Source organism: Nilaparvata lugens, chromosome 1 (assembly GCF_014356525.2).
Source record: "Nilaparvata lugens isolate BPH chromosome 1, ASM1435652v1, whole genome shotgun sequence".
NCBI lineage: Eukaryota > Metazoa > Arthropoda > Insecta > Hemiptera > Delphacidae > Nilaparvata > Nilaparvata lugens.
Window position 1 is genome coordinate 60125008 of NC_052504.1, and position 25195 is coordinate 60150202.

The 25195-nt window shown below is 34.7% G+C and overlaps 1 protein-coding gene across 5 annotated transcripts in view; it reads left to right on the forward strand.

Moving 5' to 3' along the window:
* LOC111056873 (adenylyl cyclase-associated protein 1) overlaps positions 1-25195 on the forward strand; it is a 63357-nt gene that overhangs the window by 14980 nt on the left and 23182 nt on the right. For 2 of the 5 annotated variants that reach the window (XM_039438398.1, XM_039438392.1), the window contains one exon: positions 23527-23567. The exons of 2 other annotated variants lie outside the window; for them this stretch is intronic. Coding sequence is in view for 1 of the 3 variants with exons in the window: in XM_022344281.2 (XP_022199973.1) it covers positions 2993-3698 (706 nt within the window). In the remaining 2 variants the exon portion in view is untranslated. Of the gene's footprint in view, positions 1-2649; positions 3699-23526; positions 23568-25195 lie in introns of those variants that run through there. One more of the 5 variants, XM_022344281.2, reaches the window with a different exon arrangement.

Here is a 25195-nt window from a genome sequence, read left to right on the forward strand (position 1 = left end):
TACATTAAAATACGTCATTAATTAATATTGAAACAGATAATTAGCTCATATTTCTCTCCATGATGTTAGAAGGACTACTATCAGATGTTATGATTATTTCAGCAATTTTGGGTAGGCCTACCTAGTAATATAAGTTAGAATTATGAAACTTAGTTGAATGTTGCATCCAAGGAAAGCTCATCGAGCTCATCTTCCTACTCTGTAAAACCAACTCGTGGTTTCAAAGTTAACTTCTCGATAACAGCGAAGAAATTTTTTATCATGTTCTTCTTTCAAATTGGATCATATCTAGAATATATCTTGCAAGCTATTCTCTATTGCGAAGCATCCACTCGGCTTGCAGCAAAATTTCTAATCAGTTTGCAAACTTCTCTTCAAGTGCTCAGTAATTGGAAGGATTTTGATGGCTGAGTGGTATTGGAAGTGACACTCCTTTTATACTCTGTTAATTAAGTTATAGCTTCAAAAAATGAGTTTTCTCTTTCAACGTAGAAAATCTCTGTGTTTGACATATCCAAGCATCTGTTATCGACAGGAACTCTGAAAGAGATTAGTCCAATTTGTCAGTGGTTTTCCTTATTCCATTACATCTTGAGATACCTGTAGCTTTTCAGAATTTGAATAGATCTATTTGGCGATCTATCCTGTTCTCAAGATAAGAAATTATGTCATGCGTTCACAAAAATAGAAACGTGATAATCATAGATTATACTTTTTCCAATTTCCGAGTACTTACGTAATAGGCTACTTCTAGTTCGCTGTTTAATTTATCTATGAATCATCACTGGCGAATATTCTCGCAATTTCCAACAATATTTGTTAATTTACTTTTATTCCTGTTAAATTCATATTTTCGTGACTGGCAAAACGGTACCGTAGTTAATCTACAATATTCTTTGAATGCAGTGGATGCGTATACATGAAGAAGTCCTACGTCATTATTGTTATATATTATTACGTCATTATCATTTGACCTGAACATAAAATATTTCCTGAAGTTCAATAAAATTCGGTTATTACTGAAGTTTGAAAAGTGCTTTCATGAAACCTTCAGACCAAAAGAGTTCAGAACTCGTATAGCATAATAGGATAACTAATCTAGTAGTCTTTCTCATAATTCACTTCTATGTAGCCTTCATTTTGTACTTCGTAAAGTTTCAAATTTCAGGAAACACTGCAAAATGCAACATACTTTGTTGAACACTGCTCTTTAAAAACAAGCCATTAAATTGTCAGAACTTTGTTGGGGCGAAATTGTTTCAGTAGGGTGCGGCTGAAAAAAGACAGTGCTAGCTCATACATGCGTGAGAATACGACACTCGACTCGACTTGACTCGTGCGGAAACTTTGGTAGGATTAAAACTTCCAGTTTTACACGTGGGACTGTTTCTAAGTATAGACTATAGAGATTTTCATTATTCCCATTCCTACTAATTAAGAGCGGGTGGATGATTAGGTGTTTCCAAAAATACTAAAAACTTATGCATTAGCTTAGTCGAGAAAATTATAATGTGGTAGAGATTACTCGTCGTCTATTACTATTATACTCATTACTTGTACTTACACTCACACTCAAAGTTTGACACTTTTTTCAACTTCTTGAAATAGTTTCAACTCTCGGATTTCAAATTTCGGAAAGTCAAATTTATACCGAATAGAGTATTCGGTATATATTGGAATACGAATTGTACGTGGAGTTTATGATGCCTTGAAGAAGCTACTTGAAAGAAGAAACCTCTTTGTTGTTCAGGGACCTTTGTTGTGTAGGCTATCACTGTCTTGATTTCCGCCTGTAGTTTACTACTCACTATCCTTATGAGTTATGAGTTACCCTACTCTGGTTTTCAAATGAATTCCTTCCACAAGAATTTCAATTCACGCGTGACAGCTAAATTGCCATGTGTACTTCCTATTAACTTCTATCCATGCATTATTGTGCATTGTGCTTCCTATTCATACTTATCAAAACAATCCAAATCTAAATAGAGACGCATCATCGTTTTTTTGTGATGTAGTGAGTTACTGAATGATCCTTGATAACTTGAATTATATGATTAAACATAAAGCCATTCTAAATTGCAAACCCTCGTGTCTATAGTCTTTTTAGACAGAGTTCAAAGCCCTCTTGTAAAATAAGACTACATTCATGCAATGCATTCAATTCATTCATCTACTAGTAGTGTGATTCATACATCATGAGCAATGAGACTTAGCTAACGTGAATTTAATTAGCCCACTTACAGTGCACTGTCATCGTACCGAAAACAAGGCTGTGTGTTCCAACACCCAGGTGCAACACATGTAATTTGCAATTGATCGGTACTTGTATGGTACACACATTAACATTTCAAATCATTTGTGCCATACATTTTGGTGATGGGGGCTCATTGGCGTGCTGTTATGCTTCGTACTAAATGGCCTGTTGACAGTAAGCTTGTGAGTTGTAGATGTAATGTGTCTTTATAAGAAGACGGGTTTGTGCGGGTGGTGTCTGTTGTGTGAGAGCTGAGGATCCAAGTAGTAGTGATCTACATCCTGCTTCCTCGCTTTGTCTCTTTTGCGTGCGGTCTCAGTCTCGCGCGGTCGTCTCTGTGTTTTGGTGCTGGTACTGTATATACAGAGAGATCGATTTGGCAACGCTGTAGTGCGTAGCTGGTTCGCCAGTTGGCCGTCGGAGTGCGCTCGGTGACAGAGTGGCGGGAGGCAGGGCTGGACCGACCGACCGGCATCCTAGCCTAGACCACACGCCAGTCGGCATTCGAGTTTTGTGAACCTAGCGTTCCAGGTCCGCTTCCTGTTCATAACAAGCGTTGGTGCTCTTTCTTTGATGTTGGGCTCGACTGAAGTAGCGTGGCGCGTTGCCATCCTCCCATCCAGGCCATTTCTGTTTAGTGAACCACCCGAATAATCTCATCGATGCGCGCTTGTAGTTTCAGTTTTGCTTGTCGCGTGATTGTGTGTGAAATAGTTGTGTCACTAGTTGCCGGGTGATATGTTCAAGAATTGCTGCGGTTGCAATAAACAGAAGAAAGTTGCCGACAGCGATGGCGGCAGCATTAAAAAGGAAGCGCGGGAAACTGGAAAGGAGACCGAGGAGGGCAAAAAGGATGTTGTCAAGGTAGAGAATAAACCGACCGAAAAGAAGGAGGACGTTGTCAGTGTTGTGAAGGAAGAGGTTGATGGAAAACATGGTGAAAAAGAGGTTGATGGTAAACGTGGTGAAAAAGAGGAGGAGAAGGCTGTTGGATCGGAGGTTGAGAAATCAGAAGTAGTGTCCAGCAAAGCGAAGAACCCGGGACTGGTTGTGGACACTTCGGCGCCGGTTGACCGGTCTATTCTGAAGAAGCCGAAGGATGGCGATGCAGGTAAATTTGAGGAAGAGGAGGATGATGAAGATGAAGACGAGAAAGAAGTGCCGCCGATGACTCCGCGGACGGCGAGCAACGCGACGCCGCACCCGAACAAGCGCAACTCGACGCCGAGCCTGGCGACGACTGTGACAAAGTGGTGGTCGCAGGAGGATGACGAAGTGGTTCCGGGTGCGGAGGGCAGCGGCCGCGCTGAGCCTCCTGTCACGCCGGTCGGTCGCGACGAGTTGGCCCTCAGGAGGCACCGCTTCTTCTCCGACCTGCTGGTTGCCGCTCAGGCCGCCACCGAGCACCGCGTCCGCTTCGATCCGCTCGGACCTTCCGTTGCAGGTCAGTTCCACAGATAAATGATTACTACAAGTGTCATTGAACGGTATCTTTACTCTATTTCAGTTCGTAGTAACATTACACCATAACATTACATCTTGTATACTGAATAACAAGGTGACAGTTCCATCCCAGATAGAAGCTATGAAAAAATTATCCATTCTTATTTTCAAACTATCTCATTGTAAAAAACTACAGTGTAGAGCACTCAATATTTATACACTATCAACTAAAAGTCATATAAATTACAAATTGATTATTACTTCTTAATTTATATAAGCCCCACTCGGGCTTATTTATACCTAGGGTTGTCCATTTCCATTTCACATTTTTATATTTTCTCGTATTATGTTCGTTTGTGTAATAAATGAATTGATTGATTGATATTTTGTTATACCTTCCAAGTATAATATTGTGGAATAGACCATTCACTGGAATTACAATATGTTGTTGTCCTCTTAAGTATGTTTCACTTTATTATTAGTTCTAGTCTGTTCACCGGAAAGTAAGTTTATGAATGAGTCAGTATATTGATTGATTAGTTGGAAGATAAATACTATAACTGAAACCAGTGTGGAATGAGTTCTTAGAAGATGACAAATAGTATTTCTAGATTATCATTCCTATCATGCTACAATTTGATCATTTTTGGAATACATAAGTAGAGTGATATTAGCTGCAAAATAAATTCCATGAATGGACCATTTCTGTGAAATGAGTTGTCTGTATGAGTCAACAGTCTCACATAGGTCAATGTCCAACAGTCTTTTTTTTGACGAGTTTTTTTTAAGGATATGAAAATGTGAGACGGAGTATTGGTTACATGCGGTCACATTCTCAGGGAGAACGTCTGGCAATTTCAAACTATCTTTTCAGAATAAATTCATCTCGACCATTATACAGTTGAGAGTATATTCTGTATCACGAAGTTGATAAGATTCATGCAAATTATAGAACCTTCTAACTTAAAATTTCAAAGAAAGACTAATTCCCTGGACTTCATTGTCATTCCTGAGAGTTCTTTCTCCAGAGTATAATTCTGTCCATAATTCTTCATGAGTATCGGCTGTCTCCAACAGTATAAACAGAGTAACCTTTCATTTTTTGTTATAATTTATGAATTAGTGTGTGATGAAATTGTAGTTTGAAAATTCTAAACTGTATTTCAAGCCTCTATCGAATGTTGAAATATACTCATCATTAGCTTCTGGAGCTATAGGCTATACTGTAGCTAGCTTTAAAACTATGGTAAAATACCCTTATAAATTTTTACATTGTAACTGTGAAGTGCTTATTATTGTTTTGGTGATAATTATTCCTTATGTGATGTCAACAGGCGATTGATAATTTATGTGTTTCATCCATTTTCAATATTTGTAGTATCATTCATTACATGAATGATTACAAAACTGATTTATGCTCGGTGGAAAAGAAAACAGTATTCTTCTTGTCGGTTAGCTTTCAAAAGTCATTGTGATTGTCACCTGCGTTGTAATCACCGTCCTTGCCTTCCTTTTTGTGCAGTGAGATAGATAAGAGCGGAATAGAAACGTGTCTCTGAATGGAGAGCATTCGAGAAGCAAGAAGAAGAAGTCATTAGCAATGTATGTGCTTGCCCAGCTCCTTGTAGGTGCTCCAGACTATGTCAGTCGTCTCGCTTCCCTAGGCTGTAAAAGCTCTGGGAGGTCATAGGTCATAAAAGCCGAATGACCTGCTGGATCTCCAGACCCCACGTCTCATGACTGCGTCCAGCTCGGCAAAACTCGATCTCTATGTTGCATTTATATTTCAAGTGGGTTGTGCTAGGCGTGTCGTTTCACATAACTTATCTCGAGGTGATGTTAGCTTGACTCAAAAACACAGCTCTTCAACATTTTCCTTAAATTAACAACCAATATTTAATTAATGACTTTTAATGCTGGAAGATATCAAACTTGACCACCGCTGTTGTAAGAGTTTGTGATTCTCTTCTCGTGTTAAGTCAATGACCTTCATCAAAAATTACTTTGATTCATGTAGAAAACTCTACTTTATATTTAGAACAAACCATCCATTTATTTGATGTCCATTAAAATATTCATCATTGTTTTTATTATTATCACTGTGTAAAATTTTACATCTCCATGGATAATCCGAGGAACCATCAAACGTTTTCTTATGCTCTGCGTTGAGGATTCCATAATTATCTTATTGTTGAATATATAACTATAATGACAGTACTTGATAGCATTATGACCGCTCAAAATTAGTTCTCAAGACTTGATTGAGCTCAGTTTATAAACCTTTTTGTCAGATATGAAATCAAACAATGAATTAATGTAACCTTCCAAATGCACTCTAAATTCTCCCTCCCAGTTTTGTCTCTCACTCAGACCTCTCCCAATCCATTGTTATAACAATGGCGTTTCTGGTGAACGCACTTTGGTCTAAAATGTACAGTTTACTGCTCTGCAGCTCTCACGCACATCGTCAGTAATAACTATCAAGTGCTCTTCTTTGTATGGAATATCTCAGTTCCCACAATAATTCAGTTTCAACTTGAGAAAATACCTACCATGTTGTATTCTTATCAAAATCTTGAAAATGGAATACTATATATTCCAACTTAGTTCATAATGTCCCAGATGATATTGTTATTCTATCAAACTATAACCTTTATTATGTTGAGATCGTCTATTTGGAGTAACTGATAAAAATTTGTCGAATTCAATGAATATTATTCTTTTCAATCAGACATTCTTGAAATTTCATATTTTTATTCTTTCTATTGTCCTCCATTATTATGAAGTGCTTTTTTTGTTCTATACTCCAAAATATCAACATTCAGAAGTGAATTTAATAATCATATAACATTGTCTAAATATTTATTTTCTCTGAAACGACTTCCTTAAAGATATCTTTAGTCACTGAAAATACTTTTTCGCCCCATTTGGATGTAATGAGCTGGTTTTCGTGCGTCATATGGAGGCCGAAAATGATTGTTTTCGCCACACTGCACAGAAAGCAGCTGTTTTCCAGTCCCTACGTAGATCTGAAAGACCTTGTTTGCAGACGACTCTCGTCTGACGTCAGAAAATGGTTTCTTTTCCGGTCTAGGCCAGAAAGTGGTCACTTTCCAGCCGCTCATGGAAGTCCGTAGTTAATAAGTCATACGCTAGATCGTGCGAGTGTCCACTTTCTTCATCAGCTGAAGTCGCCATGATTTTAGTTCGAGTTTCCAATCAAACTAATTCAGCATTCGCTTCGCAACCAGTTTTATTCAATTATTTATTGTTGATTAGCGAATTCCAAATTTTCAAAAATGCTTGAAGATGACGACGCCCGTGATATTCCAAGTGAAATTTTAAAAGAATCTGAAATCCTGACTGCAAATCTTCTACCACTAAAATCAAGAGATAGGTACGATAACAAGTATTCTTTATTTATTTTGTCAGCAATACCTGTAGGGTGGCGAAAAATATCGTTTGCACCACGGGCAAAAATGTTTTTCCGGCTCTCAATCTTTTCCAGGCCTCGGACTTGAAAACCGATTTCGAGCCGGAAATATCTCATTTTCTGTGCGAAATATACTATTTCTGACCAGGCCGGTAAAAGTTTTACGGCCCTAGGGCTGTAAAATAACCTTGAAGTCAGCTGATTCTGATTTGATGTGAACGTGTTTACAAAATGGTTTATGAAACGGAATCAGTTTATGCTTCTTGAATTGAATAAGTATTCTGCAATAAGATACTATCATTTTATTTGGATGAATAAAATACAGATAAGATATATATTATAAACTATTCAAATTCGATTTTCAGAGTAGGATAGGACTTCTAACCACAACTTTAGCAGTCGACATTGTTGACATTCAGATTGTCCAAATTTCAAGTGCGCTAGAACAGCTGATCAAAAAACTTTTCATTATTTGTGTTTATAATTCAATAATCAAAACATTCATAATAATATTATCTTATTGCCATTTTAAAGAATAAAAAAGTAAGAACTCAATCTCCCACATTAAAACATAATTGAACATAATATTTTAGGTTATTTAGACAAATTGAAATCCACCCAAACGCAGCTTGTACTGCGTTTACCATTAAACCTGGTGGGTAATTTTGGAACTACTTAAAACTACTAAAAACAACCTATTTTTTTAGACATGTTATTCATTATCAAAGTTTGGGAACAGAATAGTTTTTGGCCATGCCTGTTGTTATTTCCCGATCATATTTATATGATTTGTAATTGTATCCACTGAAAATGAAATAAAATAAAATTACTTGGACAATTTCCTGATATTCAGATTACCTCAGATTTGCTAGAGCTATGACCTTTTAGTTTTGATTTCGGAAGTGCCTAATAAACAATTATTCTCATATATAGATATATATTGTTTTTTTTTTGTGTGGCGAAAAATAACGTTCTCACCATGGGCAAAAATGTTTTTCCGGCTCTCAATCTTTTCTAGTCCTTGGCCTACGGCCTCGGACTTGAAAACCGATTTCGAGCCGGAAAAGTCTCATTTCGACCCTAGGTGCGAAATATACTATTTCGCCACACTGCACAGAAAGCAGCTGTTTTCCAGTCCCTACGTAGATCTGAAAGACCTTGTTTGCAGACGACTCTCATCTGACGTCAGAAAATGGTTTCTTTTCCGGTCTAGGCCAGAAAGTGGTCACTTTCCAGCCGCTCATGGAAGTCCGTAATTAATAAGTCATCCGCTAGATCGGGCGAGTGTCCACTTTCTTGATCAGCTGAAGTCGCCATGATTTAGTTCGAGTTTCCAATCAAACTAATTCAGCATTCGCTTCGCAACCAGTTTTATTCAATTATTTATTGTTGATTAGCGAATTCCAAATTTTCAAAAATGCTTGAAGATGACGACGCCCGTGATATTCCAAGTGAAATTTTAAAAGAATCTGAAATCCTGACTGCAAATCTTCTACCACTAAAATCAAGAGATGGGTACGACAACAAGTATTCTTTATTTTGTATTCTTTATTTATTTGTCAGCAATACCTGTAGGGTGGCGAAAAATATCGTTTGCACCACGGGCAAAAATGTTTTTCCGGCTCTCAATCTTTTCTAGGCCTCGGACTTGAAAACCGATTTCGAGCCGGAAATATCTCATTTTCTGTGCGAAATATACTATTTCTGACCAGGCCGGTAAAAGTTTTACGGCCCTAGGGCTGTAAAATAACCTTGAAGTCAGCTGATTCTGATTTGATGTGAACGTGTTTACAAAATGGTTTATGAAACGGAATCATTTTATGCTTCTTGAATTGAATAAGTATTCTGCAATAAGATACTATCATTTTATTTGGATGAATAAAATACAGATAAGATATATATTATAAACTATTCAAATTCGATTTTCAGAGTAGGATAGGACTTCTAACCTCAACTTTAGCAGTCGACAATAACAAGCATTGTTGACATTCAGATTGTCCAAATTTCAAGTGCGCTAGAACAGCTGATCAAAAAACTTTTCATTATTTGTGTTTATAATTCAATAATCAAAACATTCATAATAATATTATCTTATTGCCATTTTAAAGAATAAAAAAGTAAGAACTCAACCTCCCACATTAAAACATAATTGAACATAATATTTTAGATTATTTAGACAAATTGAAATCCACCCAAACGCAGCTTGTACTGCGTTTACCATTAAACCTGGTGGGTAATTTTGGAACTACTTAAAACTACTAAAAACAACCTATTTTTTCAGACATGTTATTCATTATCAAAGTTTGGGAACAGAATAGTTTTTGGCCATGCCTGTTGTTATTTCCCGATCATATTTATATGATTTGTAATTGTATCCACTGAAAATGAAATAAAATAAAATTACTTGGACAATTTCCTGATATTCAGATTACCTCAGACTTGATTGAGCTCAGTTTATAAACCTTTTGTCAGATATGAAATCAAACAATGAATTAATGTAACCTTCCAAATGCACTCTAAATTCTCCCTCCCAGTTTTGTCTCTCACTCAGACCTCTCCCAATCCATTGTTATAACAATGGCGTTTCTGGTGAACGCACTTTGGTCTAAAATGTACAGTTTACTGCTCTGCAGCTCTCACGCACATCGTCAGTAATAACTATCAAGTGCTCTTCTTTGTATGGAATATCTCAGTTCCCACAATAATTCAGTTTCAACTTGAGAAAATACCTACCATGTTGTATTCTTATCAAAATCTTGAAAATGGAATACTATATATTCCAACTTAGTTCATAATGTCCCAGATGATATTGTTATTCTATCAAACTATAACCTTTATTATGTTGAGATCGTCTATTTGGAGTAACTGATAAAAATTTGTCGAATTCAATGAATATTATTCTTTTCAATCAGACATTCTTGAAATTTCATATTTTTATTCTTTCTATTGTCCTCCATTATTATGAAGTGCTTTTTTTTGTTCTATACTCCAAAATATCAACATTCAGAAGTGAATTTAATAATCATATAACATTGTCTAAATATTTATTTTCTCTGAAACGACTTCCTTAAAGATATCTTTAGTCACTGAAAATACTTTTTCGCCCCATTTGGATGTAATGAGCTGGTTTTCGTGCGTCATATGGAGGCCGAAAATGATTGTTTTCGCCACACTGCACAGAAAGCAGCTGTTTTCCAGTCCCTACGTAGATCTGAAAGACCTTTTTTGCAGACGACTCTCGTCTGACGTCAGAAAATGGTTTCTTTTCCGGTCTAGGCCAGAAAGTGGTCACTTTCCAGCCGCTCATGGAAGTCCGTAGTTAATAAGTCATACGCTAGATCGTGCGAGTGTCCACTTTCTTCATCAGCTGAAGTCGCCATGATTTTAGTTCGAGTTTCCAATCAAACTAATTCAGCATTCGCTTCGCAACCAGTTTTATTCAATTATTTATTGTTGATTAGCGAATTCCAAATTTTCAAAAATGCTTGAAGATGACGACGCCCGTGATATTCCAAGTGAAATTTTAAAAGAATCTGAAATCCTGACTGCAAATCTTCTACCACTAAAATCAAGAGATAGGTACGATAACAAGTATTCTTTATTTATTTTGTCAGCAATACCTGTAGGGTGGCGAAAAATATCGTTTGCACCACGGGCAAAAATGTTTTTCCGGCTCTCAATCTTTTCTAGGCCTCGGACTTGAAAACCGATTTCGAGCCGGAAATATCTCATTTTCTGTGCGAAATATACTATTTCTGACCAGGCCGGTAAAAGTTTTACGGCCCTAGGGCTGTAAAATAACCTTGAAGTCAGCTGATTCTGATTTGATGTGAACGTGTTTACAAAATGGTTTATGAAACGGAATCAGTTTATGCTTCTTGAATTGAATAAGTATTCTGCAATAAGATACTATCATTTTATTTGGATGAATAAAATACAGATAAGATATATATTATAAACTATTCAAATTCGATTTTCAGAGTAGGATAGGACTTCTAACCACAACTTTAGCAGTCGACATTGTTGACATTCAGATTGTCCAAATTTCAAGTGCGCTAGAACAGCTGATCAAAAAACTTTTCATTATTTGTGTTTATAATTCAATAATCAAAACATTCATAATAATATTATCTTATTGCCATTTTAAAGAATAAAAAAGTAAGAACTCAACCTCCCACATTAAAACATAATTGAACATAATATTTTAGGTTATTTAGACAAATTGAAATCCACCCAAACGCAGCTTGTACTGCGTTTACCACTAAACCTGGTGGATAATTTTGGAACTACTTAAAACTACTAAAAACAACCTATTTTTTCAGACATGTTATTCATTATCAATTATCAAAGTTTGGGAACAGAATAGTTTTTGGCCATGCCTGTTGTTATTTCCCGATCATATTTATATGATTTGTAATTGTATCCACTGAAAATGAAATAAAATAAAATTACTTGGACAATTTCCTGATATTCAGATTACCTCAGATTTGCTAGAGCTATGACTTTTTAGTTTTGATTTCGGAAGTGCCTAATAAACAATTATTCTCATATATAGATATATTGTTTTTTTTTGTGTGGCGAAAAATAGCGTTCGCACCACGGGCAAAAATGTGTTTCCGGCTCTCAATCTTTTCTAGTCCTCGGCCTACGGCCTCGGACTTGAAAACTGAGACTTGAAAAGTCTCATTTTCGGCTCTAGGTGCGAAATATACTATTTCGGGTAGAATCATTCATAGACCAGACTTACATTATTGTTCTCTCGAGTCTTAGTCATTTGTTTGAATAATTTATCTAGCCATTTGATAGCATAATCGATGGATGTATTCATCATTTAGCAGTTATATTAAATCCTGTATCCTTGGTTTAGTTCTGCTGAACCTATTTTAGATGCAAATTACCATTAGATTTCACAAAATATATAGCCCACGTATAGCCATGTGTATTGTGCTTGAAAGTGCTTCTAGTTGCTGTTACAGCATTTTCGATCCATCGAATTGCGCAAAAGGTTCGTCATAGAAAAGTAAAAGTCGAAGATGAATCGATTGCTTGTATTGAATTGAAAAGAAATTGCATCTAGATTAGTGAAGGGGTCATATATTCCAATTTCCAATGGCGCTTTAGGCGAGGATTGTGATGCGTTGCTGAGTTCCAATTCCATTTCGATGCATTGGCGCGTGAGTGCTTCTGTGCTCCTGTATTATTGTTGATAGTCTGTCTGTCTAGCTTCCACTGTGGCGAGTGTCTATTTTGAATTTTTGCCAGTACGCTTTTAAAAATTGAAATTCAGCGTCAAACAGTGTTTTTGCTGCCTTCTCCATTCAAAAATAGGCAAATAGAGCTAATATGACTATTCCATCTCTGCTTTTATTCTCATTCATATTTTGATCATAGCTGAGGCGGACACTAACATTTACACTCTGAAGTAAATTATATTCCATTGACGAAACATCTTCTCTAATTCATCATTTCAATTTTCCTTTATAATTGACAAAATCATTCGTCATTAGTATCAGTTATCAATGGTACATTAAAAAACTATTCGCTTTCTTAACGATTGCAAATCAGACATCATCAATGACTGTACACTTTTTGAATTAAGCCTAAATTCCGGTACCTAATTGTGTTGTGTAATCAGTAACAGTAATCAGTAGGACTATTAAACGTGCAGTCAGTTATGCAGTAGGCCTACTCTCTCATGAAAAAAGAAAGCCAATATTCTCCTCTTTTTCCAATAAGTTGACTGTAAACTCACATTAACTCTATTTTTGTGTGATTATCTCATCGGAAAACTACGTGCAGCTTCTATTGGCATAATAAAGTTGAGGTAATAGTTGGTCAAGGCTGCTTGTCACTATTCAGCTGCAATTCATCTATTGTCGATTTTCAAATTGCTAAGTATCTCTATCTTTTACTTATTCAACGTATATTGTCAGAGTATACAGTAAGTACCTCCTATATTCACCGTCTATTGTTTTTCCGGCTCTCAATCTTTTCCAGGCCTCGGACTTGAAAACCGATTTCGAGCCGGAAATATCTCATTTTCTGTGCGAAATATACTATTTCTGACCAGGCCGGTAAAAGTTTTACGGCCCTAGGGCTGTAAAATAACCTTGAAGTCAGCTGATTCTGATTTGATGTGAACGTGTTTACAAAATGGTTTATGAAACGGAATCAGTTTATGCTTCTTGAATTGAATAAGTATTCTGCAATAAGATACTATCATTTTATTTGGATGAATAAAATACAGATAAGATATATATTATAAACTATTCAAATTCGATTTTCAGAGTAGGATAGGACTTCTAACCACAACTTTAGCAGTCGACATTGTTGACATTCAGATTGTCCAAATTTCAAGTGCGCTAGAACAGCTGATCAAAAAACTTTTCATTATTTGTGTTTATAATTCAATAATCAAAACATTCATAATAATATTATCTTATTGCCATTTTAAAGAATAAAAAAGTAAGAACTCAATCTCCCACATTAAAACATAATTGAACATAATATTTTAGGTTATTTAGACAAATTGAAATCCACCCAAACGCAGCTTGTACTGCGTTTACCATTAAACCTGGTGGGTAATTTTGGAACTACTTAAAACTACTAAAAACAACCTATTTTTTTAGACATGTTATTCATTATCAAAGTTTGGGAACAGAATAGTTTTTGGCCATGCCTGTTGTTATTTCCCGATCATATTTATATGATTTGTAATTGTATCCACTGAAAATGAAATAAAATAAAATTACTTGGACAATTTCCTGATATTCAGATTACCTCAGATTTGCTAGAGCTATGACCTTTTAGTTTTGATTTCGGAAGTGCCTAATAAACAATTATTCTCATATATAGATATATATTGTTTTTTTTTTTGTGTGGCGAAAAATAGCGTTCGCACCACGGGCAAAAATGTGTTTCCGGCTCTCTATCTTTTCTAGTCCTCGGCTTACGGCCTCGGACTTGAAAACTGAGACTTGAAAAGTCTCATTTTCGGCTCTAGGTGAGAAATATACTATTTCGGGTTGAATCATTCATAGACCAGACATACATTATTGTTCTCTCGAGTCTTAGTCATTTGTTTGAATAATTTATCTAGCCATTTGATAGCATAATCGATGGATGTATTCATCATTTAGCAGTTATATTAAATCCTGTATCCTTGGTTTAGTTCTGCTGAACCTATTTTAGATGCAAATTACCATTAGATTTCACAAAATATATAGCCCACGTATAGCCATGTGTATTGTGCTTGAAAGTGCTTCTAGTTGCTGTTACAGCATTTTCGATCCCATCGAATTGCGCAAAAGGTTCGTCATAGAAAAGTAAAAGTCGAAGATGAATCGATTGCTTGTATTGAATTGAAAAGAAATTGCATCTAGATTAGTGAAGGGGTCATATATTCCAATTTCCAATGCCGCTTTAGGCGAGGATTGTGATGCGTTGCTGAGTTCCAATTCCATTTCGATGCATTGGCGCGTGAGTGCTTCTGTGCTCCTGTATTATTGTTGATAGTCTGTCTGTCTAGCTTCCACTGTGGCGAGTTTCTATTTTGAATTTTTGCCAGTACGCTTTTAAAAATTGAAATTCAGCGTCAAACAGTGTTTTTGCTGCCTTCTCCATTCAAAAATAGGCAAATAGAGCTAATATGACTATTCCATCTCTGCTTTTATTCTCATTCATATTTTGATCATAGCTGAGGCGGACACTAACATTTACACTCTGTAGTAAATTATATTCCATTGACGAAACATCTTCTCTAATTCATCATTCCAATTTTCCTTTATAATTGACAAAATCATTAGTCATTAGTATCAGTTATCAATGGTACATTAAAAAACTATTCGCTTTCTTAACGATTGCAAATCAGACATCATCAATGACTGTACACTTTTTGAATTAAGCCTAAATTCCGGTACCTAATTGTGTTGTGTAATCAGTAACAGTAATCAGTAGGACTATTAAACGTGCAGTCAGTTATGCAGTAGGCCTACTCTCTCATGAAAGAAGAAAGCCAATATTCTCCTCTTTTTCCAATAAGTTGACTGTAAACTCACATTAACTCTATTTTTGTATGATTATCTCATCGGAAAACTACGTGCAGCTTCTATTGGCATAATAAAGTTGAGGTAATAGTTGGTCAAGGCTGCTTGTCACTATTCAGCTGCAATTCATCTATTGTCGATTTTCAAATTGCTAAATATCTCTATCTTTTACTTATTCAACGTATATTGTCAGAGTATACAGTAAGTACCTCCTATATTCACTGTCTATTGTTTGTGCGGAATCTCAATCATGAAAATTGAGCTTCTCATAATCTGAATGAATTATAATCTCCATAGAGTGAATTTTTTATTTCACCGATGTTTATCGAGTGCTTGATAAGTTCAAAGTTATCTTTTATTATATTGTGTGGAAGCATTTTTCAACATCAATTCAAGTTATGAGATACTGTTCAGATTTAATTTGTTACTTGTTCAGGTTCCTTTTTACATACATTTTAGATTTGATTGAATGAGACAATTAATTCTTCTGAAAGTATTGTTTGCATAGACGAGAAATTATCAATTATTCAACTTGAATTCATTACTCTTCATACCTTGAAATTCTTTGTTTGTGCTAGGAAATATTTAGGCGTTGAAGATTTTCCACTTGAGTAGGTTTCAGTAGGCTATATCTTTGAACGTATCTGAAGATGGAATTAAATAGAGAATGCATTTATTCAAATGCTAATTAATATATAATTATTATTTAACGAAAATCCTAAATAAATGCTGTAAATCACCCCGAAGACTTCTGCTACTGCAGACATTGACAACAGGCTTAACAGCTAGCTCGAATTTCCATCTAGCTGTTAACCCTGTTGTCAATGTCTGCAGTAGCAGAAGTCTTCGGGGTGATTTACAGTATCTGAAGAGTCTCTTATTTTAAAATTGTTTTCATCAGAAACTGAATTTTTATTCCATGATAGTATGAAGTTCATAACTTCAAAATTTCATTCTACTTATATTTCTGTAATTGATCGTCATTATTATCATCGAGACCACATTAATATTCGTGAACAAGTTTGTTAATATATTTTCAAATCTCTACCTCAAAGCTCTTATTGTTTAGTTATCAATGACATCCCTAGCTCCTTCATAATGCTCCAGAGAGAGCTATGATGTCTTCTATTGTGGATTAATTCGAATGATTTGATCCATCAATTGGCAAACTGTTCGTAAGCTTCAATTAATCAATCAATTCCTAATCAGTCGTTTGAAATTGACGTATCTCTTTCTAGATCCCAGACTATTGAATGTACTTTAATATTCTAGTTCTGATGAGTTTAAAATGACACTTGGATGCTTTAGTTATAATTTTATATCACTTTGTTATTCGACCAGCATTACCAATGGAATGCTTGTTATTATTAATTCATTTCTTATGATGTTTAAAAAGCATTTTCAGTAGAATATTTTGTTCAGCCTCCGTATTTTTCTTTTGATAAGAATTATTTTATTTTCAGTATCCAATTCTCATTTCTATGGTTGTATAATTTCAATGATTTTTTGCGAAGTAGGAATGTACTTCTTATTTTCACTAGTTTTTCTAACTAGACTATTACTAGTACCTATATAATAGTTTTTATATATTATAAATAATAAGGGCTACTTTAGGTAATAAAAATAAAATTATAATAGTACCCTTTTTCAGAAAACAATGAACTCTTTCAAATTATCAAAACCATTGTATGTTTCGGGACTAAATAAATTAAGGGTGCTATTTTCATCTTATTTTTATTGGTTTTATATACCTTGATTTATTTCTCCTGTACACAAAAGCCAGAGTGAATCATGTTTTTCATTTTCTCAATTCATTCACATCTTCCGAACAGATCTCAAAAATGGGAATATGCGCTTATGTTATTCAGCTATGTGAGCTCAGGTGAGCTCGAATGTGCGCAATTTCATTGATTTGTTACAATACAAACTACATCGGTAGACAAGATTATTGCATTGATCGATCATTACTCCAGCGGGTAATATGTAATATCCAAATCATTGGTATTGGTTGTCTAGTGTAGTAATGTGTTCCCTGCACACCTCAATTATTCTTGAAAGGTTTAATCGTTTGTGACAGTGAGTGGCTTAGAGGCCCAATCACAAGCCTTTGTACTTGCAACAAACTGCTGCGGGGGGCTGTGTGTGATGGAGCTTTGTAAACAGACTGCCCTGCGGTTACATTGATGTTCTGTTGTAGTTATAATTTCAATTTCAGAACCAAATTGTTAACGCCTAGCTCTAATCCATTACTCTACTAACATCTCTAATCACAGTTCATCTTCCAAATATATCTATGTTATATTGTAACTACTTATTCATTCGAGTGTTCTTGAAACTTTTTGGTCGAGTCATATGAAAATATTTTTTCAAACAACTTAGCATATTTTCATTGTATCTATTTTATTACCGCCAGTCCAATCTTGAAGATGAACATAATTATCCTATCTCAAATCACTGGAATAGATACATTCATGCGTTCGATGTTATTATTTTATATTAAATGTTGTATGTCTAAATTAACTTCAAACTTTTAAATTTTGTGATGATTCTGATTCCCTTAAGCCCTTTCAGTTTTTCACCAACCACCTGAAACATGTAAGCCTATTATAAATGGTAACGCCCACTTTCTTTTCTACTCTTATCCTCAACTCTATTGAGTAAGCAAAGAATGAGTTATAATAATATCATGGAATAATGAAAGTATTATTTCTCTCATAGTTCGTATAGTTTGACTCTCTGAAATCTGATATCATAAATTCTTTTCAAATACAGTATTAGAATGCGTATTACAGTTCCGAGTAAGTGTTTTTGCGGGTTTCCCTTGAGGTCCATTCATTATAATATAGACCCTTGAGATCGATTTATCATCATACTAAGACTCTTGGGGATGTAGCGTAGGACGACAGCTCTTTAAAAAAAATGAAAATGCGATACCTTGAATGCGCTCTATAGAAATAAAGATTTATAACCATAGTCTCCACTCTATCTACCAACTCTTATTATTTATTTATATAAAGTACGTTATTAAGTATATTAGTATATTATTGTTATTAAAGTTAGTTATTAAGTATAGTACGTATTAGTATCTATACTAATACTTCTACAGTCTTTTCATGAGTACCACCTTATCTGATATTATTATGGTGATTTTAATCATTTGGCGAAAGTGAAACGGAATTGATCGAGTTGGAAGTAGGTCAAATTCAGATTCATAATCAGAAATACTTGTCCCATGTGGGTATCTGTCATATTTAATTAAATTTGTGAATCTAATAAGCTTAATTTGTATTTGAGAGAGTGGCTCTCTGTTCAGATTAGTGACTGTTATTCGATATTCCCGTTGGGTGGGTGAACCCTGAAAGCCAGTACTCCATACAAGCTTCCTAGCAATTCTCAGGTAGTTCGGAACCCATCTAAAACTGTATTTTCATCATTATTTTACTTTCCTTCTACTCATTCAGCCAGAACTAATTGCAAAAGGTTATTATTATTTGAAGACTTCTATTTTTACTTCTTTGTTCCATCGTATTGTTGGATTTTTTTCTGTCTGAAAAAGCACCCTAAAAGCTTATCTCAATAAAACGGAAGAAGCACGTAATGACGCTCTACTTCAACCCTATCACATTCCATCTTTATCGAATAAGAACTCAATGACATTTTCTTTTCTCTCAAATATCCGTTCTCAAATTATGGCATTGGCTCCAATTTCACCTGAAAACTGAAGGATTTCTACCATCCTCACGAAACTTTGAATTTGTACGAGTATTTACTGACTGTAATGATAGACGTTTGAAGATCGAAAGAAATATTCTCGGAAGCTCAGAATTGAACGATTTACACAAGAATAAAAGTTAAAATGTAAGCGTTCAGCTGAGGATGCAGCTTCAAACTTTCTTTCAATAATCCTCCCTTAACATGAACAATTCATTTTATGAGTCGATGATTTGACCCTGTATAGCCCAATTGATTATATTGATAATGCTATGCTGATTTTTCCTTTTCATGAGCAGTATTTTAATAATGTGATCCAATACTCAGAACATTTAGGCACATTGATAGAACAAATCGAAGAAATAAATTTATGGAATATATTAATTTGTATGAAAATCTTTAATAGTGTGATTTCATTCTATTTCAAATTACAATTTTCGAACTAACTTTATTAATTCATCATAAATATGAGCTACTGTTTATCATGACTACACATGAATGGGTGTTAACCACAGTATCATATTCAACTTACTGGATCTAGTTTTTTATCATTTTTTGTAAAAAGTGAAACCTTCATTTTGTTATCGGCTTTAATATTTGAGAATCTAATATTAGGATTTATATTGGAGTGATGCTCAAATAGGACTTTGCAGCCGAACTCAGTCTCATTTGTTGGTGTTTATTTAACTGTCAATCATAGAACTTAATTCAAATAATCCAGGATCGCAATCTAGATTCGCTCTTCATCCATTCATGATTTCACACAGGCGTGTGAATACCTTTGATATGGATCAACTGTGATAAGCTTTGTCTTTATTTGAGCTTCTCGCAATTTGAAACCAAGTTTCAGTTGCTTCTATTCTGAAATTGCGATTGACGACGGCATCCCTTCTGCTGTTGTGCATTATCTTCCGGCGCTTCAATTATTTCCAGCTTCCGTCCCTATTCGGAAAACCTCACGTTTTATCTCAACCTCAATTTCCAAACTTCAGCTCTTAGATTAGACGATAATCTCCGACAAGAAAGATGGAATTTTCATTTAAAACATTTCATGCCTAAGGTAGTACCAAAGAAACCAATCTTATCCTCTTTGGTAGTTGTGACCTGACCTCACGTCAGTCAAGCCACCTGAAAAGTACTTACTTCTGGGCTGTTATTAGGCTATAAGAAAAGTTCGTGACATTTTTCAATCTTTTCTCATCAAAAACTTTAGTCTGTCACTTATATGTAGCTAATACTTGAATAATCAACTATTATTACTCTATAAAAATTAATACTATAAAGTATTAATACTTGAGTATCAATTTTAGCTCAAGATTTTATTTCAAAGGAAACATACGAAAGTTAACATAGTAAAAAACATAAACCGACCTTTCATAAAAGGTTTTGAAATAATTATATTCATGAATATTATTAATCTATGGTTCTCATCGTTAAAATTTTACATGGAAGTAGGCTACTGCAGAGAAAGTATGCTTTATTTTTGACAGCATGAGTTAGTTGCTTACAATCAAATCCACTGCCAAAAATGAATGAACGATGTCAAAGCTGCTACCAATCACATTGGCTTTATCCCGATCCCTTGTCGGTTTCAAATATAAATTAAAATACCTTTCGTATCCTAAACTGAACGGTTAATCCCTAGTTAATCCCTTCTGAATGGAATCGGTATTTTGAAAATTGGCTTACGATTCTAACCCCACTCCCATTGCTTTATTCAATGTTATAAATTGACATGTTGGTTTCAAATTCAAATCGACTGGTGAGTGTCATCTGAAATCCTCATACAACCTTACAATTAATTTAAAATAACTGTGGAAGGATGCAGTTCCTGTGATTCCAGTAGCGAGATTCATTGGTTTGAATGACAATATGCTACCAAACCAATCACTGATCTAACTCTTCTCATCAATAATCAAATAATTTCATTTATCATGAAATACGAGAAGCAGATTCCAAATAAAATATGTTTGTGCCATAATGCTCTCAAATAGTCTTTTTTTCTTAAGGGCTGCTTTTGAATATAAATATAAATCTGAGTACGCTTTTTAAATGATTTCGTCACATGCTCTCAAATACCTTTTGTTTTTTTTCAATTTGAAATAATTGGTGATTTGATTTTTTCGTTTTTTAAGCTTTGACTTGAGTAATGATTCCTGTCCATCCAGTGATTTCATTTAATCTCACTAATGGGGTCTATGATCCATCAACGTCAACCCTGCAAAATGAGTAAATATTTTGACTCAAGACTTAAAATATCTGGAAATATTCCTAATCATAGAAATAGAAAAGATATTCTCTTTCAAATCACTTTCTTGTACACAATCAGTTACAGTTACACCATAGTTTGGAATTAAAATAAATTTATATGTACTACTGGAAGTGAGAGCTAGTTAGAAATTCAGAAAAAATCAATTTCTAGGGAAAATGTATTCCACTTTTCTCAGCTCCATGGTTTTCTGCTGTTCTGTATGCTCCATACATGGAAGTTTACAAGTTCCTCTTTGTAATTTATCAACATTGTTCATCTTGAACACTGCTCTGTCAATCACGGTGAATCACTTGTATGCAGCCAATCGATACATAGGTGGGTTAGACAGGGTGGCTAATAGGTGTCTGTCTAATGGTCTTACAAATCTTGTCATATTGGATCTCAAACAAACTCACTAGTCCGACGCAGTCTCTCATGTTGTCCCAATCTACTTAGAAGCAGCAGCCTCCACTGTAACTCACAACGCAGTAAATGACTTTACAACTTGGTAGGAGACACTAATTAGGTATGTGGTCTGTCATAAACTACCCTTGCACTTTGGGGCAAATTCAACAGGCGAGGTAATAAATTGAAATAGACAAGACAGGTGAACTGTTGCGTACATCACATGTGGTTTACCTACCGCATCTCCCATCAACAGTTTTGAAACTAGTTTGTGAATCAGGATAGAAATTCAGTGTTCAGAAATATTTCGAGTTGGATTGAAAGTAGATTTTTTTCGATAAAAATGTTATTTATGATCGAACTGAAAATTGAAGTATTATAGAATCAAATGAAATTCATCCACAAAAACAATCGATTCTATACTTTCACGTCGGAAACTTCAAGAAAATAAAGATAATTGAAAAATCGAATCGAATATAAAATTACCAGTATTGAAAGATTGATTGAATTTGTTTTATCTAAATTAAACATGACAGTGGAAGTGATTGATAAGTTATTCAAAATATTGGCACATCCTTAATTCTTAGTTGTACAATAAAACTAGCAAATGATGAATAAAAATGAAATACTATTAAAATAATAAATTATAGATTTAGATTTATTTATACTTGTAGATTTTTAAATGATTACAATGTTTATCGTTTGAATTCGAGGATTATCGAGTCATATGAAGATGAAATTAAATTTCAATCACAATAATATAATATTGTGTTGTATCTTCATAAATATCGACTTGGATATCCAAGTAGATCTATATCCTTCCCAATAACACTCTACAAAGCCTTCGTCATGTCTGAACATTGAAGCTCTACATTGTATACATCAATAAATTGTTGACTACCACATTCATGGAACATTCATTGATCAAATATAAATGCTTCAGACTTCAAGCAATGCATTATATGCAAATTATTCTTTTCATTTTGGAAGTCTGCTCCCCTGGCAACATGGTCATTCCAGTGAATTTAATTGTTCCAACTTCATTAAAGGTTCATTTTTCCAGTTCTCTAACGTAAACCACGTTTTCCATCTCTTTTGCTCTCGTATTATGTGATGTAAACATAGCTGCGCATCGAATCGAGCAGGAGGACATGTTTTTAAAGCAACAAAGGACACGTGACATGTAATGATGCATCACTGGAATCGGCGATCGGCCTTGTGCCTTCAGTCACTCTCCTGCTTCTGCCTCCATTACAGTCGACTGACTCTGTGCTCCGCCCGCCGTATCAATAGCCTACCTACTCATTCATATCAGTCTGTTTATTTATTCGTTGTTGCAACTAAATTCTCCTCTGCTGTTTCATGTTGTTTCAGCGACAACTCCAACGGATAACCCCATTAACTCAAAATAGGTTTTGAACTGATGAATGTCAAGGTTCGAGTCAGGTTCCCATCGTCCAAAGGTAACTTAACTAGTCCAATCTCGGATCTTACTGATTTTGCTATCATAAGAAACTAGCTCTACATTGTATGTGACTGTGTAAATTCTGGAGATTTGTCTAGTCTACATCTGCAGAATTTCAAAAGATAAATATCTTGATGAAATGTTGTAGGATTGGATATGACAGTGAGCTCGATCTGTATTGATAAACTTGTATCTTTTCAGGTTCGTTAATCACGTTCAGGGTTTTGTCATTTTCCAAGTGTTGTGATACTCATGTGATGTTGTCATATTGTGATATTCTTAAACTTTTTGGTATTCATATTTTATCTCAAAATTGACTCTCTTTTAAAATTCTGTCATTATTGGATACATTCTAATCTTTGCTCATCAAATGTTCAGGTTAGACTATATTTCATATAACTCATTCTTAGCTGATTTTATGAATAATTCGATTTTTATTTTGTTCTAAGTTCAATTTTGGTTTTCATGCAAGATTTAACTATGCTATCCAGTTTTATTTACAATGTGTTTCTGTTACAGGTTGGTGTCATCTCACTTTATACTTCTACAAATCTAGTATTGTGAGTAATTACTATTAAAACCAATATTGAAATATCCCTTATCAACATAATTGTGGAAATATCTTTATATTATTATGTCAAAGAATTATTAGTATTTTAGACTGAATTGATTATCATGAAAATAAATTTTTACTTCAAAAGTTTGCCTTGCACCCATATCACGGGAAGATGAAGGACCATTATCTACGTACTAGCTGGCCCGGCGAACTTCGTACCGCCAAATAGTTAATGCATCTCATGACAATCTTTAGCTGGATGCACACCTTAGGAGGCGCGACGCGGCATTTTGCATCCAGGTGCTTCTTGCTTATATTGGTTTGAATGGAAGAACTTACACACACTGAATCGAGCATGGCGTGAACGGTGTGATAAGGCAATCTCCATAAGATCAACACTTTGTATCACCAAGCCGCGCCTCCTCAGGTGTGCTTAGTCTTAGCTTAATCTGATGCATTATATTTTTATGAAAATTATCCAACAATCAGTATTTTATAACTCAATATGGACTTCCTATGTGCTTAGTTAGTTGTACAGCAGTTTGTATTTTTAGATTAGTTGAATGCAGCTTGCTGGGAAATTGAATGGCATATCTCCTTGCTGCTGATTTTCCCGTGCATATTCTAAATTTACAGCATTTCGAGTTCTACGACCCAAGTTTGGACGCCGTTCGCACCGCGGCATTATTATTAGAATTAACATTTTGTGAATCAGTAGAAAGAAAAACAGATCTACCGACGGCTGTTGGATGACGAAATGATTATAACAGCTAATTTTTATTTCTGTGTGTGGCCAGCTCACAAATATTCTTCCATAAGGATTACATGTAAAATTTGAAGGAACGTAGGAAAGAGTCCTGAAGTCTGATTATAAATTTGATAGGCCATAAATCTGCTCCTAAACATAACAAACACAACTAAACAAAAATCATCAAATTCGGCGCACACATAAAAAAGTTATTGAATGTCAAAATTTGAGGCTCGATTTTTATTTATATAGATAGATTACATATTCATTTGTTTTCTTCAATAAACAAATCCTTCTTGAAATATCTTATACTGTAATAAATTAATTATTGTAAAAATATATTTATACTATTATGTCAACGAATTATCATTATTTTAGACTGAATTGATTATGATGTAAATACATTTTCACTTCAAAAGTTTGCCTTGCACCCATATCAGGAGAAGATGAAGAACCATTATCTACATTTACATATTCATTTGTTTACTACAATACTAGTGGTTTTGTTTTTTAGTATTTTCCATGAAAATACCCTAAGCTATAAAGGAATATAATTACAGTACAAGATTAGCAGTAGAGTTGTGTAGTGCAATCTTATAAGTTGTATGAGTGCAATGAAACTAAGCAAAACTTGAAGTAGTTTCAAAGTGACCTAATTCATTGCTTCAAATCTTGGAATGAGTCCAATTTCACTCTTTTTTGGATGAGATTATTCTCCAAGCACTTCGCAGCATAGCTTTGTGAACTTTTCATTCGTCTAACGTAGATTTTTTTCATCTGTATCTTGAACCAAGTCAAACCCCTTTGAAAATCTCAACTGATGTTGAAAGCTCAACTTGAAAAATCGTTCTTCTAAAGTACACCTACAGTTCAATAGTCTTTTT